A 17,539-nucleotide genomic window follows, 5' to 3' on the forward strand; every position below is an offset into this window, starting at 1 on the left:
AAAATTAAAAATTTGATTGCTCCTTTTTGTTTTCAAACAGAAAATATTTAATCGATTTAAATTTGTTGTTTGTTCTTGTTGTATTTTGTTAAACTTATTTACAAACTTATAAAAAAGCTTCATGAAATGTATACAAATTAATTATTTAGTGATATTGACATTTTCTAAATATTTTGCAATTCGATTTTTTTAGGTTACGTTTAAAATTTGCTAAAATTCTTAAAAAAAGTATTTCGACTTTTTATTGTTTGATAAATGCAATATAAATAAGCACAGTTTTTTTTATATTTAATGTGTAGTTTTTATTTATTTATTTTAGTTTTTAAATATAAATTAGTTAAATATTAAATACAATTAAATAAATAAAAGCGAAAGTAAAAGTACAAAGTCTGCATAAACATTAAAAATTAAATATTTTTCGTTATTTTTTAGTCAAAGCTGCAATCTCTATAAGTAGGTTCCGAAATATGTGTATATTATGGTTTTCGGAACCTCATAGAAAGTGCGCCTTGTTGCTAAATAGTTAAGCTTTAGATAAATACTAAAAAAAAATATTAAAGATTAAGAGATGCGCTTTTGTTGGTAGTGTTGAAATATTGCTAATGTGCAAAAATAAACCGAATTTGGCTGAAAGCCGAAAGTATAGCCAGAGCTTGCGTAGAAGCTATCACTATGACAAAAGTTGAGCTTTCAAAGAGCTTTCACTGATATGTCTGATGAAAACAATAACTATAATTGAACACTACTGAATTGCATATAATTTTGAGTATTGGTTGGTAGAACATTTAGTAGTAGAAAGCAAGAGCTTTCTCTCTGCAGATAACTAAACGTTTCCTTTTTTTGCTTCGAAACATTCCGTTCAACGACCATCCACTTTCCTACATTCAGCGGGGCATCACACTTTTTTAATAACTGCATTCTAAATTGCAAACTACTTTGACCTTCAGAGCTTTCAGAAGCTTTCGCTGATATGTTATTTAAAATGTCTCTGCCAGAGATAAGCAATCATAAGTTTTTTATTAAAAATGTATAGCTCTAATAAGTCCCAGCTCGGCTGAGCGCTTTTAAAAGTTTTTTTAGTTAGCTTTAATTTAGAATTGGTCTTTATATTTTTTACTGATTTTGCAGCATAATAAATTATTTTCTTGTTAGCTTATTTAAAAACCGCATCTATTATTTCATGTAAAAAAACTCCCATTGCAGCGTAAAAAGCTCAAATGAGAAATATAAGCTCTACAAAACATTTAAGAATGTATAGCAATTCTCAAATTTACGTAACATAAGTACCGCATCTGCGATGTCCGAAAGCTCCACTCAGTTTTCAGAACTACTAAAGCATGTCCAATCTATCAGTTACACACTCGATAGCTTAAATTTTGTGGAACATATAAGATGATAGTTTAGTGTATACAAATATATATGTATGTATGTAGGAATGAAGTATTATAATTAAGACTAACATTTAAAAAAAAGCTCTATTCCACTGAGCTTTTATGCATAAGTACTTCTATATGTTAAAACTAAAACTATGATACGCATATAGTTTATTACTTATTATTGCATAATTCCTTGCGTGCCAGTAGGCCTATACTACCCCTTTAGAGAAAATGAAAAGTTTACGAAAACTTTCAAGCTCCCGCTACCACCAAATTCGGGGAAAAGTGGCTCACCAGCTTTTCGTTTTAGACTCTTGCTAAGCTTAATATTATGAAATGCATTATTCTTTGTTTAATTTAAAACTTAAATTACTAGCTTGAAACTTTTTTGCAAAAGCTTTTTGCGAGCTTTTTCTGAAATCTTATTTTGCATAATTTTTTGTGGTAATATCATTTCTTGCATTACATAAAATTACTTTTCTGATTTAGTCCGATACCCCTGTGTTCCACTTAATTTTTGTTGCTTACTTTAGAGTTTCTTCCGTTAAAATATATATTATTTTTCGTAAATGTATGTGTATGAGTGTGGTTTTTGTGTTGCTTAATATTTTGTTTATGCTACAATCTTATGAGGTTGCATCCATTTTTTCATATAATAACAAAACAACGTCGAAATGTAGAGCAGAATCATAAGCGCACATGTGACGGCCAGCGCCAAAACGGATGTCTTCGTGGGGCAGGGCTCAATGATGGTGACAGTCTTATCTGTGGCGGAGAAACAGAAGGTGAGGTAGAAAGACAGGGAGAGAGGGAGAAAAGAGATCGCAAAAGTGGGTGAGAGAAAGGAAGACATGGAAAATTCAGTATCACATAGAGCTTCGCAAGTTTGTGAGAGCGCAATTTACCTTTGGCAAAGTCTGTGCTGGGATCTGCCTTGAAGAATTCACGTTTTTCATCGCCAAAGTCCAGGACTAGAATCTCTTGTGAGATATTCATATCATCATCAGCCTCCTTAGTCTCGTTGCTAATGAAAGAGAAATAGAACAAACATATAACCTAAAGGGCCAAAAAGAAGAGAAAGCTCGGCGCACTCACCTCTCGACAGCACGACGACGACGTCTTCTACCCAAAGATTCGAAGGATTCCATATTCCATTCGCACACAGCCGGTTCGCAAGGACCCAAACAATATTTAACATTACACTGGAAGATAACACCGTAGCTCTCGGTGAAACGGAAAGCCTCATAGGTCGACTGTAATGCATTGCCATCGGCGGTGAAACCAGGAAAGATGGTCGGATCAGTAGGACAGCCATCGTCATCAATGATTTTGAAGCTGGTGCGTGCATCCTTAGCCATCGCGACGCAGGAACGTGCAAAGATACCATAAGGAGCTTGAGCAAAATCAAATGGGAGTAAAGGGTAAAAATAAACCAATTATTAGTTGACATTCGGTGCGCTTTGTCAAGCAAGTCGTTTCGCTTACTGTCTTCGGGTATTTCGATGCGGAAGTTAAGTCGATCACCGATGCGTACAGTCTCCACTTCACGTTGACGTGTATCGAGTATGCGAATCCTTGGTGGTGGTGCCTCAGGCGATGAGTTGATATGGATCATTTCTGGATCGCGTATGGGCATCATGCCGAAGGTGATGTTCTTCGAACTCATATCATAGGTGCACTTAACTTTGTAGATCTTATCGGCCTTGGTCATAACAACGCTGTGATGCTGGAGTACTACAGTATTCGAATAGACGCCGGTCTAAAATAAGAGAAGCGATACGTGCTTAGGGGTTAGGTGGGGTTTGAGTAAAACGTGTGCAACAAACTCACAAAAAAATTATGTAAGAATTTATAAAAAGAAACAATAAAAAATATAAAAAATGTTTTTAACATCGATGTATGGAAGGCGTAGCGTGTTCGGCAAGGTCTTATCGAGTACCTGACGGCTATACGGCGTGGGGTCTACCAAGTCAAAGCGGAGATCTGTATGCCAAACACTCATATCGCAAAGGCATACAACGCAAGACCATTGCAAGAGCTATGAAGAAAACGATGTCGGGAGCTGCAATCGTTGCGATTTCAATATTTGAGACCAGTTTTTGGTCAAGACGGTTTATTGTTCATTAACTTTTTGACAACCATGCATACCGCTTTTATCTTATGGGAATATAAGGCATAGTAAGAAGAAAAAAATTTTAATTGACTTACCACACTTTGCGTATTACAGTCTTGTCCAGCCATGGTCAGATCTAGACGGAACGCATCCGAGTTGATGACATCGATATTACAAGTCTCTGAACGGCCCAGAGCATAGATACGACCATTGAATGGTTTATTGGTGCGGACTTGTACAGCAATGCGGGTGTCTTTGCAGTGAACAGATACTGTGGAGAGCAAAGGAACGAAAAAAATTGCGAGGAAAGTGAGGTTAGTAAAACGAGGTTTTGATAAACTTTGTTTCAAATGAGCTCCCCAAATCCTTGATGACAAGAAAGTAAGACCAGAAATTGCGCAATGTTATGAATAGAGAGTTTCATTAGATCTGCTCAGACCTTGAAACGTGATTCGGAGAACCTTTCACTTGTATTTGTACTCACCATCATAGCAGGTGCCAGTTTTATCGCAGTTCACGTCATTTCTGGTGATGTTGGTCAAGTTAGGATCTTCGGTGGTGTCTAGACTGAGAGGCAGTGTGTCCAACTTGTCCAAAGTGCCGGGCAGTGAGGTGGTCTTTTCGCAAGCGTTTTCAAAGTATTGACCAATGGGTTCGCCGTGATCGATCAGTGGGCGCTCATGGTTCAGATAAGTTGATGGACCATCGGGTAGTGTCTTGTGGTCCAAATGGAACAAGCGGCAGTTGTACTGTGAACCTTGTGGTTGACCGAGATACAAGAATGAGCGACACAAAAATTCTGTTTCAATTTCACAAGCCAAACGGCAAGCAGATTCCGAAGTCACTTGCAATTCCTTGTCGGTATAGTAATGCAAACCGACATATTGTGCCACCTTCTCCTCGGACACACCCACGCGAGCTACAGCAAATGAACGATTATTCTTACACGCCTGCGCCGGCTTCAAACACAAGTTCTCAAAGTAATCGGTGCCTTGCGCATCGACCAGCTGCACAAATTGACCCGAGCTACGTCTATCCGAATCGCTCAAAACACATTTCATATTATTATAATCATATTCGACCGAGCGACAAACGAAACGTTTCTCATTCAAACAAGCCGACAAGCAGGCCTCCTTGGTGCTGGTGTAGATGAGCGCATTATCGAGACCGCGTATAATCTTATTGGGTACACGCTCGAACGCCCACGGCCGATGGCAGACATTTTCGCTGCGCAGCTGCAATTTCACCATGTAATACATGTTGGCGGAGCGTTGTGGCGCCGCAGACGGATTGTGTGCCGACGAATCATTCTGCAGTTGACAGTGTGTCTCCTGCGAGGGCGACAATGGATTGACGACAAAACTGAATGCAGCGGCCTGACAATCGGCCTCCTCACGACACCAGCCCTGACACTCATACAACGAGAGATTCTTTACGCTGTAGTATGTGGTGCCGGCGAAATCGAAGTCTGTGAGCTTCTCGAATGCCATGCGCGCCACACTGGAGCTGGGCATCAGCGCGACGGCTAGGCAGAGGGCGAGCACAAAGCGCAGATTGGCGGACGGCGCTGTCCAACCGGACATGATTGCTGCGGTTTGACGGTGTAGTAATCGCATCTGCAAAAGACAAGAAGAATGGGTGTAAGTGTGAATGTGACTTCAGGCGGTGACGGGGCTCAGGCTGAGATTTTTTATTAATAGAAAAACTAATCTACAAAATAGGTATTTGAGGCAAGACTCTCCGCTTGAAGCCTTCTTTTCAACTTCACTGACGCTGTGAGCGTGTAACGTTATGGGAAATTAATTTACCGGCAATAAAATTAAGATTTGCACTTTGGGAAAATTAGCTGAGACAGCATTGATCTTGTAATGTCGTCGCCGTATAAATTTCAAACTTGAATGCACATCGGTCTCGTTGTTATGCTTCAAAGAATATCACCATTATGCGGTGAGAGTGTGAGGCATTGTTGTATAGAAAACGGCAATGAACTCATGAAAAAATTAATATATTATGAAATGAAATCTTAAAATTTGTGATATAAAAATACCATAAAAATTAAAATTCTAAATAATAAAATAAAAAAATTTTGAAAATTAAAATTAATTTTTTGTCTGAAATCATAAATATTATATAAAATTTTAAAAAACTAATATTTTTTTTTAAATTTGGATTTTTTTAAATTATTACCTTACTTATTACTTTTTTCTAAAAAAAATTCACCTTAATAAGTAAAAATAAAAATTAAATATATGAAAACTAAGAATTCTGCAAAAAATTTTAAGGTTATAAATATATAATAAAAAGATTTTGAAATTAGAAAATTAAAATAAATTTTTTTTCAGAAATTATAATTATTTATATTTAAAATTTTTTTAAAAATTAACCGTTTTTTTAATATAAATTTTTTTTTAATTCTTCTACCTTTTATTAAATAAAATTGAGCTTAATAATTTAAAATAATAATTAAATATTAAGTATTCTACAAAAACTATACTTGATAAAAAAGATTAAATAAAAAGATTTTGAAAATAAAAGCTTTGAAAATTAAATTTAATTTTTTTTCCGAAATCATAATTATTTACATTTTAAAACTTTTAAAAAATTAATCGTTTTTTTAATTTAAATTTTTTTTTAATTTTTCTACCTTTTATTAAATAAAATTGAGCTTAATACTTTAAAATAATAATTAAATATTTAAATATTAAGAATTCTACAAAAAATAAACTTAATAAAAAAGATTAAATAAAAAGATTTTGAAAATAAAAGCTTTGAAAATTAAAATAAATTTTTAAAAATTATAATTATTTATATATTAAAAATTTTAACAAAATAATTTTTTTTTTAATGTTCAATTTTTTTTTCAAAATTTAAACAGTTTGCACCAAGCATGGTTAATAAATTAAATACCAAAAATTAAATATTTAAAAATTTCTTAAGAACTAGTGAAGAAATGTCCTACTTTTTAATCATTAAAATTTTTAAGCTTTCCATAGAAATTTAGTAGAAGTTTTGAAACTATTGTTTAAAACATTTTTCGAAAATCATATAAAATTAAAGAAAATAATTTTTTTCTGAAACATTTGATTTAAAATTCGAAAAATCGCCAACAAATTTTTTCTTCATATTTAGTGCATAATCAACAAATGACCAAAAAAATTGACTTTTTTGTATGAAATGAAAGAAAATTATTTTTTCTGAAAACAGAATTCAAAAAATTGTCAAAAATCTTATTTTTTTAAATTTGTGTGTTTAATTTAACTAAATTTAACCCATACGCAAAAATTTTGGCATACGCGTACATTTTGTAATTTTTTGTTTCATTTATTTTATTTTGTTTTTTATTTTTTTTAAATTTATTTTATTTAAATAAGCACTTTACCCTTCAATCCTCTAACATCGCCTCTCTAGCATATTAATGTCTTTATTTTCTACAATTTTTTGCCTGCTGCGCAACGCTCGTCTTCATGATTGGCTTAGACAATACGAGAAGTAGAAAAAAAGTCTTCAAAAAAGAACAACAAAATTAGGGGCAAAAAATTATCACTGGTGGTCGCTTTTTACTTCTACGCTTTTATTACACTTCAGGTCCGTTTGATTGCCAACTTGATTTAGATTTTCCAAACGCTGTGCAATTGCGCCTGCTCGCCACGCCACACGCTTTCCGCATTCAATGACAATGTTGCGGTAAAGTCATGCCAAATAACGGCACAAAGAACTCAAAGAACCGCAAACGAAACGGCAAGAAAGTGAGGCCACGACACAACGGATGCTTCTCGATTGCCACTGAGGCTGTGCGAGGCTTATGCACACACACATATATATACAAACGTGTGTGTGGAAAAAGCTGCTGATTGAGCAGCGGTATAAAGTAACATAGCCAATTGGCTGCAGTGTCTGCAACATTATGTGGCATATTGTAACAATTTGTTTCGGAATTGCTGCGAACGGCGAGTGAAACATGAAGCCAGTGTGTTAAATGGGTAAGGAATGCGGCTGCCTATCGAAAACTATATGAACAGTGCGATGAGGGCGGTTTAGTATTTTAGTTGAAGAAATTATATACTTTTTAGTTAGAGCTTTGCGACATTGAAGCGTGGCTTGAAAGTAAAAATGTAAGCTCAAAGTTTGCTCAAGAGCTTTCGAACTTTTTACAAAACATGGAAATTGTAAGCAATTGATTATTGAATCAGTTAGTAAAATTTGTATGCTCTAAAACTCTAAGCTTTACAAAACTAATAGTCTAAAGCTTTTATAGAGCTTTTTGTACAATCTTACATTTTGTGGAACGATTTGGGTGCGCCAATGCTCAAAACCTACAAGCTTTACAAAAGTGTATAGTTCAAAGCTTTGTAAAAGCTTGGAAAGCTTTTTGTATAATCTCACCTATAGTTTGTAGAACGATTTTGTAGTAAGGGTTTTGTCATTCATCAATTGCTTCTATTATATCTAAATTTTCTATATAAATCTATATAATCTAACATTAAATTTTAGAGCTTTTCAGTATAGTTTGCGATATTTTTTATTTTAAAAAGCTTCAAAAGTACGATTTGAAAATTTATTAACCGATTCAATAAAACTTTTAAAGCTTTGGTAAAACTGCTAAAATTTACAAAAAATAGTAATTATAAAGTTTTAAAGCTCTTTAGTACGGTTTGAGTAAGTTTTGAGTTTAAAATTTCAAAAACCAAAATCATAAGAGAGCTTTTAAAAATTTCATAAAACTTTAGCCGCTTAGATTGATGTAAAAGTTGTAGCATTTTTTATTCTCAAGTGTGTTATGTGAAAAACCTTTAAACACATTTCTTAAAAAAATGCAATACATTTATATAATTTCGAATGTTTCATGTATAAAACCATTTAACAAGCTTAAAAGCTCAAACGTAAAACTTTTTAAAGTTTACTTTGAAATATTTTTGTAGTGTAGATAATTTTAAAAGCTCATAAACGTTTTTTTTGTATTTCTTAATTAATTACCTATTAAATATATGTGAATGGAAAAAAATTATAATATTCACTTAAAAAGATATTTGAAAGCTTTTATAGTATACACAGTCAAAGCTTTTATTTATATTTCAGTATTTTATTACTCTTAGTTATAATAAATCTTTCAATTTTTGAGACCGCTTACAATCACCTTTCCATCGCAAATTCACTGGCATTTTTCCACTTAAATCTTGCTGCCAGGCAAATACCACCGTTAGATTTGGCCTTTACAACGCCCACTCAAGTCATAAACCAGCTATAAAACTACGCATAAAAATACAGCAAGAAAATCGACAATAGGTGCAATGCTTAGAAAAATCACAAGAAAAAGAACAGCAACAAACGAATTGTAGATTTTATATCTGCAGAAACATCACAGACTCCATTGCCATCGTAAATTCCAGCTTTAATGACCAAAGTGCAGTGCTGAGCTAAAAAGGTGCGTGGGCATGAAAGGACAGCCTGCCAAGTTGGGTGTATGGTGATCTCTTAGCAAGTGTGCTGAGTGGTCATAGAGGGGATTAGCGAGAGAGAGGCAATTGTAGCAGTAAAAATTATTGTGGGTGAGTTCAGCTATGATTTGGAGAGGTCATTTAATTTGCATAAAAAGTTATATAATCTAAGTTAAAGAAATTTTAATTTAACTTTTAGTGAATAATAGAATTTGTGGCAGTAAAATGACAATAAAAATGGTGCTAAAAATGATAGTTTGTAAAAAAGTACAAAAATAATTTAAACGGACAATAAAAAAACATTTAGAGAGAGCTAGCACCAATACTATTAGAGCGGAAATGGCAAACAAACTTTTTATATAAATTTTTTTAAAACATTTTTAATCTAAATTTAGAATTTTTTAAATATGTTGAAATTAATTATTTTACTTTTTTCAAACAATCACCTTTTATAAAAAACCTTCATATAAAATATTTATTTAAATTTGAAATTTTTTGAATTTCTTGTAATAATTTTTTAAAATTATTTCTTTGTTTATTGCTTTAAATTAATTTTTTTCAATTTCATTCGGTACTTTCTTAGTTTAATATTTTTTCTATTATTACTGTTTATACTATTATTTTATTAGTTATTTTTAATTTTTGTTCTGAAATCTTAAATTGTTTTATTTTTTAATTTTATTTTCTTCGTTGTTAAATTTTTTACTTCACTTATTTTATATTAATTAAATTAATTTTTTTTAGTTTATGAATTTAAAGTATTTTTTTTATAAATTTTATTAGGTTTTTTTTTTTTAATTTAATATTTGTTATTGTTTTATTTATTTGAGACAATTTAAATATTTTGGAAATTTATTTTAAAATTCAACTTTAATTTAATTAATTAGTTAAATTTTTTTTATAAATTTTAATTCAGAATTTTCTCTATAATTTCAATATAAATTTTTAACTAGTTTTATTAATTAATTCTGATTTTAGCAAAATTTGTTTTTTATCCGTATAGTATTTAAATTAAATTTATTTTAAATAATTTTTTTTATTTTAATTAATTAATTTAATATTTTTAAATTTATTACTTCAAGTTATTTTTTTAAATTTAATTCAGACTGTTTCGAAATTAAATTATTTTTCTAGTTTTATTAATTATTTTTGAAGTTTGAGATTTAATTGTTTTAGGAATTTTATCTAAAATTAAAATTTTTTATTTTATAATTTTTCAAATCATGTATTTTATTTTAATTAATTAATTAATTTTATTTTAATTTTTTACTTTGAAGTATTTTTTTTTATAAATTTAACTAGTTACTAATTGTATTAATTAAACACATATTTGTTTTTTGGGATATTTAAAATTTTTGGAAATTTATTTTAAAGCTAAATGTTTTTAATTTTTATAATTTATTAATTTGTTTTATTTATAATTTTATATTTCGTTCGGAATTTTTTTTATTTTCTTCCACCTCGAATACTTTATTTTTCCTATTACATCCCCAAATTGCCTCAATGCCGACTGAAGGCCACCAACAAAACAATAACAACAAACAAGCTTGAATGCATAAACTCTGACTTCCTGCTCATCAATCCTTCTCTCCACGATGAGGTGTTGGCGAATTGCTGTTGCAACACCCGAACTTGCAGAAACAAATACAACGGCCAGCGACAAAAACGAAATTACTTTAATTCGAGCGTGAAAATGCATGCAGCAGGCAGCCTACCAACGGATGACCGTTGCCACATGCAGCGCACTGCCGCTTCACCACTACCGAGCACTGCATTTGGCTGGTCAGCAGTTGCCACACGCTTTCATATTTTTGTTGCTCACCACTTAGTTGCTCCTGCTGCGGCCGCCTACAAATGTCTCAGCGTATATTCGTTGCAACCGTGTCACAATCGTTCATGCCACAGCAATTTGCATTGAATTGTAATTTTCATTAATAACTTTTTTTTTCTGCTGATGGCAACAACAACCAGGCTGTAGTGCATTGCCACTGCTATTAAGCATCATTTATTGTTGTTGTTGTTTCCTTTATAATGTGGCATTGCTGCACATTGGAGGCATTTATGTGGCTCGTCCTGTCTGTTTGCTTGTTTTTGCGCCTATAATTGGTGGTGTGGCAAGACCAGTTGTTGGTAAAGCAGAAATAATTGCATGCCATAAAAATAGAATTCGAAGCCATTACAAAATATTGAATTGAATTGCCAGTGCTGCGTTATTTTGCACGCAAAGCAAGGCAGCATAATTTGTTGGGCGGAGTCATAGAAGGCGTTGAAAAGTAAGAAGACCGAATGATATTATAGTTTTTCTTTAGGTAGCGTGGGTATTTTTGGAAAAATTTTCAACAAAATATGTTTGTGAATGTAAGACAAAAAGTATAATGAAACTTTCGAAAAAAACTAAATAATAATGAAATATGTGCCTTTTTTCTAAATATTTAAATTAAAATTTTTTTATTTCATTAAATTTTTTTTTGACTTTTCATATATATGTATGGAGGCCACAATAGCCCCTAGGTCGCAGTGCAAACCTCATATTAATCTATCTACTTGTATGTATAATATATATTGTATATATGTATATTTCGAAAAATTGTTCGTTTGTAAAAGTTAATTAGAATCTCGGAGTTTTAAAGAACATGTTTATTAATTCATAAAAAAAACTTAATTAAAAAAATGTTTAAAAAAAAATAGATTAATATATTTTACATTTTGTAATAAAAATCTATTTAAGCAGATCGTCCATTTTTTATGAACAGTTTATGTTACTTTTCCCTTGAGTCAAAAATGTTTCAGAATCTTTTTTTTAAAATATTTTAATTCAAACATTTTAATTTCATAAATATTTATATTTAATTTTTTATATATTTATGTTGAAAAATTTTTCGTTTCTAAAAGTTAATTAGAATATAAAAAAAGTTATTATTAATTATTAAAAAAATTAAATTAAAAACAAAACATATTAAAAAAAATTAATAGCATAGTAAGTTTAAAATTGTTTGATACAAATTGCAATTATTGAAACGAACTTTTTTTTCATAAAAATAATATTAAATTTTACCTTATAGTCAAAATTTTTTCGGATATAACTATTTAACTTATAATAAAAATTTTAATTTTCAAAAATTTATTTATTTTGAAAAATTACGAAAATGAAATAGAATTTCAAGATTTCAAGGAAAATTGTTATTCTTTATTAAAAAAAAATATGTTTATATGAATTTCTTTTAAAAACTTACATATTTTTCTGTATATTTTGTAAAATATTTTTCGGAAATAAATTGTTTTTTATAAAATTTCAAATGTTAAATGAAAATGGTATAAAGAATAATTTTAAACTGGCCTTTAAAAAATATAATATTACAACCATAATCAAAAAAATATTTAAAAAAAATTAATACATAAAGTATAAATAATTAAACTTTTTTTAAGTTTAAAGTTTTTTAGCTATTATTTTTCATTGTTTTCAGTTCCACATATATTTTTTTTTTCAAAATTATTTCGGAATTTTTTTTTAAAATAAGAAAAGGCTTTCAAATTTCTGAATATTGATTTTTTAACATGAAAAGAAAATTTAAAAAAATTTCATATTTCCTAAAAAAATTATATTAAATTTATTTTTTTTTAATCTTCATTAGTTTGGTTAATTTAAATTATGTTTTGAATATTTTATTTCGATCAAGATTATTGTGAGATATATGTATGTATTTGCCTTTAAAAATTAATTTTTGAGACAATAAAAATTTTGTTTTTCCCTAAAAATTGATGCACGTTTTATGTAAAAATTATAAAATTTTATTATTTTAAATTTTTTGTTAAGTGCAAATTAAATTTTTAATTTTTTAAAATATTTTTTTTAACAAATTTTTTATATCAAATTTTTTATATCAAATTTTTTATATCAAATTTTTTTAAATAAAATTTTTTTGTCAATCCAATATTTATAATTTTCTCAAATTTTGTTTTTAATATAATTTCACTTCAACTCTAGAACTTCATTAGACTAGTATGCGCTGCCACCCTACTCCACCGCCACAGCTTGGCGCTCATTAATCAGCCGCCGTAGAAAAGCATAAATGATTGATAGCTCTTAGAGCCAATTGGTGGCACATTGTATGCGGCATGGAAGCCATTTTGTGGTGCCACCAACAGCTGCAGCCGGTTACATGCTTATGCTAGTACCTGCAACAGCAGGAAATTGCTCGTTTTGTGCAACAAAATGTGATTAATTGCAGCTGAATAAATGAAGCAAGAAAGTGGCTGTGAAAAAAACTAAAATGTACTTAATTAATGATGCGTTTTCGCTTTGAATTTCTTTCGAACTAAGAGAAAATAGTTGTGGCCTTTAATGATGGCTTGAAATGCAGTTTAATTGCTTGTCAAAATTTTAATAAACTGGCGGTGGCTGGCGTGTGAGTAATGGGTGAAGACAGACACAAAAAATCACACCTTTTTGCCTGCAACTAAGTGGAAAAAACTGAATTTTTTTAAATATTTTTTTTTTAATTTTTTAAATTTTTTTCAACTTTTTTATTGTTTTTTGAGAAGAGAAATTTTTTTGTTTAATTTCAGTTGTTATTAATTATTACTACTCAAAATACTTGGCCGCAAGCATTTTCTGCTGGCAATTCATCAAAAATTCAACCGCTTTTAGCTGCTTTTAAAATAACGCAGCAGCATCAAAAAGCTTTTAGCATAACTATTAAGCAGCAACTGCTATAAAAAAGTGTTCTAGAGACCGCAAAGTAGCACCTTTAGGCACAGAAGTCGCTGCAGCAGCCAATTAAAGACGTGATTCTTGCTTTCTACGCCAACAGCCCCCGGTTGCCGAGCTACAACCTCTCAGTTGCTGCTCAACAATGTTTGCAATGCGTGTGGCTGTGTGTGTGTGTGTGGTGGCAGAGTGCATGTTGCATGTTGAGTAACTGCATCGGCAAGCCGTTATACGGCCTTATTATGCGTAAATGGCTGTGAGAATGTCAGCTAGTGATTGTCGGACTGTAGTGTGGATCTTTACTGTTTATAGCAACAAGAGCAACATATACTTCATTTGCAACATGCAACAACTCTTTCAGAAAAACATTTATGTTGGCATATACTTTGAGAAATGTTTTGCGATTGCATAAACTGGTGGAAGTGTTGAGGTAACAAATAAGCAAAAAGAAAAAATAAATCAAAATAAAAACTCGGATAAAAAATTGCAATAATTCGTGCACACAGACGATTTCTTAATTCGTTGCATACTTTTGGGTGCTTAATAGCCAATTTTTTTAACAAACTAACAATTTTTATACATATTCGCAGCTTAGTTTGTGTCATTTTACAAAAATAATAACTTAAATACTACCGTAACTTTTTTTAAAATAAATTTGACAAAAAAAAATAGCGCCTAAAGGTATGCTTTATTAGTTATGCATAAAAATGAGCCTCGATATTGAGTTTGAAGTTTGTAAAGCGTTCGTTAAAGCTGCAGTTGAAGTTAAAAACTCACATAATGCTATATAACATATATGTACATAGTATATTAGATATTAAGATTTCAAATTTATGAGTTTAGGTTTTAAAAAATGTAGGTCGAGTTTACATATTGTCCTCGAATTGAGCTATATTATTGTTATGCGTACAATATATGCTTCAGCCAAAAAGCCGCCTTTGAAGTGGTTGCGATTGTAAACTGTTCTATAAAATAACCTAATCTCTGCCAAAAGCTAGGTAATCAACTTAAATATTTTTAAAAATAAATTTAAATGCGCTTATAGTTGATAAATAGCCTTTAAAAAGTGCCTATATGGTAGTATAAGGACATTTCTACGTCTCCGCGCCTAAAAGTGTGCTACCCAAATTTCTTTAATTACATTTATAATTTTCATAGCTTTAAATTATTTTCAACTTTTAACTAGACTGCTTTATACTGCTAATACCGCAGAATATATTATATCTAAAGGTATACACCTCAAGTCAGCTAAACTCTCGTCATATGAGTTTTTATTACTCATGGTACCATTATTGTATCGCAAGCAGGAGCCTAAGGTGGTTGCATTATTTCGTCCGTTAAAGGTTTTAAAATTTTCGGGATTTCAAATAAAGTTTTCGGGATCCTGATTATTTTTTTAAAATCTAATAGTTTTCACTCTTTTAATACTTAACTTGTAATAAATTATAAATATTTTTGAAAACCAAGAAATTAGGAAGATTTTGCCGATCTAAATGAAAAAATGTGTGAATATTTGATGTATAACTCTTTAATATAGTATGTATGTACATATGTACTTTCAGCTTTTCATATAGTAAATTTGTATATAACTATACTTTTATTATTTTTGGCTGCAATGTTTAGAAGTTTGTAAGTGTTACCGATTATTGGAGAAAAATTTCATATAAAAAGTTTTTCGGGATTTTCAGTTTTTCAGTTTTCAAAATTAGGGATTTAGTATATATTGCATTCAAAGTTTCGTAGATTGCGGTAAGACATTTTTAAAATTCATATACAAATTATTTCGGGATTTTCAGTTTTCGGGATTCGGGATTTATTGTATATTTTTTGTAGGCGTTTTTAAAACGCTGAGAGACAGTTTTAAAATGCTTTTATCACAATTTAGTTAATTTAAAATTTCGGGATCCCGAGTCCCAAGCAGTAATATTATATTTCCTGAAAATGTCCTAAGGCTGCACTAAAAGTCTTCCTGTTATTAAAATACTTTCGGAGCGTTTTCTTTTCATTTTTAGCGGTATACATTTCATTTCACCTGTGGTATACGGAATTTGAAATTCATTACAGTCTACTTATTACCAGCTGCCACAGTTTGTATTTCTACAATTTCAATATTTCACGTTAAACCATTACACGCAATTACTTGCTACATTCACTTAGCGACTTCACCGGCATGCTTCAGTAAAAATCCACCTTTCACATGTGCAACATTTTTGCACTCGTGCAATTTCAGTTAGAATACACTTACAATGCAATTGCAAAATTTCTCCATGCATCAGCGCTCACCTGTCACATCGCTATTATGACCAAAACAATGGCAACAACAACAACAACAACACTATAATTTCTTACATACAATTTACATCCTCTTGACCCACTTTTACGCAGAGTTGCATTTGCAACAGCTGTCAACAGCCTTCCTAGCTCGCGCATGGCAAGCAGCTGTGACTTATCACTCGATACACACGTACGCACACACACATATGGAAAATTTGCATAAGTTCCCCACTAGAGGCACGTGCCGCCGACCGCAGCGCTTAAGTGCTGGCGTGATGTGCCGCTGCTAATGACACTTGTGACACTTGTATGTAACACAACTACCGTGCGTAACAACAATAACCCAACAACAATAACCCAACAACAATAAGCGAAAAGAAAAACATGGCGAACAAAGTGCGCTTGCCGCCGCGCTGACATATTGCCACATTAGTTGATGATGGTCATGCCACAATGGGCGCTGCAGGCAGCATTAAATATGGTGCGTCGTGCCACATGCAACTCACTGCCTTTGTCTATGACCAGCGGTTGCGCTTAGCCTATTTTGAACGTCTTTAGCTTGTGCAGCTGTCATTCAAACGATAGGCGTCTAACAACAGCAAGCCTAAGTAACAACAATAACAACTAACACTTAAATAGTGGCGTACAAGTGACCCAGTGTGCGCTTTTGGTGCGTCACCACCGCGTTGCAAGCTACAATTGTCTGGTAACGGCTACGCCGCTAAGCCAACTTGGCTGTTTTTGTTGTAGTGAGTAGCAAAAATGCCGCTATAGCACTTTTATGCATGAATTGCTAGGCATTTTTTGTCTCATTTACCATTTGCTTTAGTGTGACTTCGTTTAAATAATGTCCAAACAAGCTGGCTGTTGTTGAAATTTTGCGGTCAAGTCATGTGCTGGAATTTCTGGACAATGTTGCCATTTTGCTCGAATAACTAATTGGGATCCATATTCATTTCCAGCGCGCCAATAAAATCTTAGTGGTATTTGTGTGCAGAAAAATTATCAACTGAAGACGACTATAACCCCGAAATTTAATAATCTCGTTTTTCGGGTTAAAAACACGGGATTCCGATTAAATTTTTTTCGATTTCCTAATTTTTTTTTCACTAATCCCGAAATATATAAATCCCGTTTTTCGGGATTCAAAATCGGGATTCCGTTTTTATTTATTTTTTTAATTTACAATATTTTGGTATTAAATATATAGTGTCGGTTTTTTAGTATTCGAAGCATACATATACTGCGGTTTTCATGCCTTACTTCTAAAAGCTCTAATTATTTAAAATAATTTTCTGAATTTTTATGCCTTGATGTTTCTCACTGATGTCTTACACCTTCATTGTTATCCATTGAATTTCAGCAAATGCATTTCTTTCTTTCCTTACTAAGTCAAAACAATGAAGCCTCATTTCACGCTCTAATAAATTCAGTGATGCTACAAATTCTTAATGCAATTCATGTCACGCATGATGGTATGCTTTTTAAGTACCAAAAGATAACAGCCGAAACGCTTTCTCTCTCGATAAAGGCAGGTAAATTAAAGTAAAGCAATTTTTGTTAGAGAAAAATATTTTTTATTGATTGATAGAAGCAAGTGCAAAAACAACAATATTTATATGTGAAAATTAGC

At 31.4% G+C, this 17,539-nt stretch overlaps 1 protein-coding gene across 1 annotated transcript; it reads right to left on the reverse strand.

Annotated features, from left to right (window-relative positions):
- tyn (trynity) lies at positions 1 to 5,105 on the reverse strand. Its single transcript, XM_036376945.2, has 6 exons — positions 3,974 to 5,105; positions 3,585 to 3,760; positions 2,862 to 3,135; positions 2,472 to 2,769; positions 2,282 to 2,400; positions 1 to 2,141 (listed from the first exon to the last, which is right to left on the reverse strand). The coding sequence occupies exons 1-6, from the start codon at positions 5,103 to 5,105 to the stop codon at positions 1,990 to 1,992; spliced, it is 2,151 nt and encodes a 716-aa protein (XP_036232838.2). The 3' UTR covers positions 1 to 1,989.
- Between the last annotated feature and the right edge of the window lie 12,434 nt (positions 5,106 to 17,539).

The sequence above is a fragment of the Bactrocera oleae genome, chromosome 5, assembly GCF_042242935.1.
Source record: "Bactrocera oleae isolate idBacOlea1 chromosome 5, idBacOlea1, whole genome shotgun sequence".
Classification (NCBI taxonomy): domain Eukaryota; kingdom Metazoa; phylum Arthropoda; class Insecta; order Diptera; family Tephritidae; genus Bactrocera; species Bactrocera oleae.

What these genes read in the sequence shown, in the direction of transcription:
- tyn (XM_036376945.2), bottom strand. Translation starts at nt 5,105, where the DNA reads ATGCGATTACTACACCGTCAAACCGCAGCAATCATGTCCGGTTGGACA. An exon ending in AACTGGCACCTGCTATGATG is followed by an intron (nt 3,761 to 3,973) that starts GTGAGTACAAAT and finishes TGCTCTCCACAG; the next exon opens with TATCTGTTCACTGCAAAGAC. An exon ending in CAGCACAGACTTTGCCAAAG is followed by an intron (nt 2,142 to 2,281) that starts GTAAATTGCGCT and finishes TCTCCGCCACAG; the next exon opens with ATAAGACTGTCACCATCATT.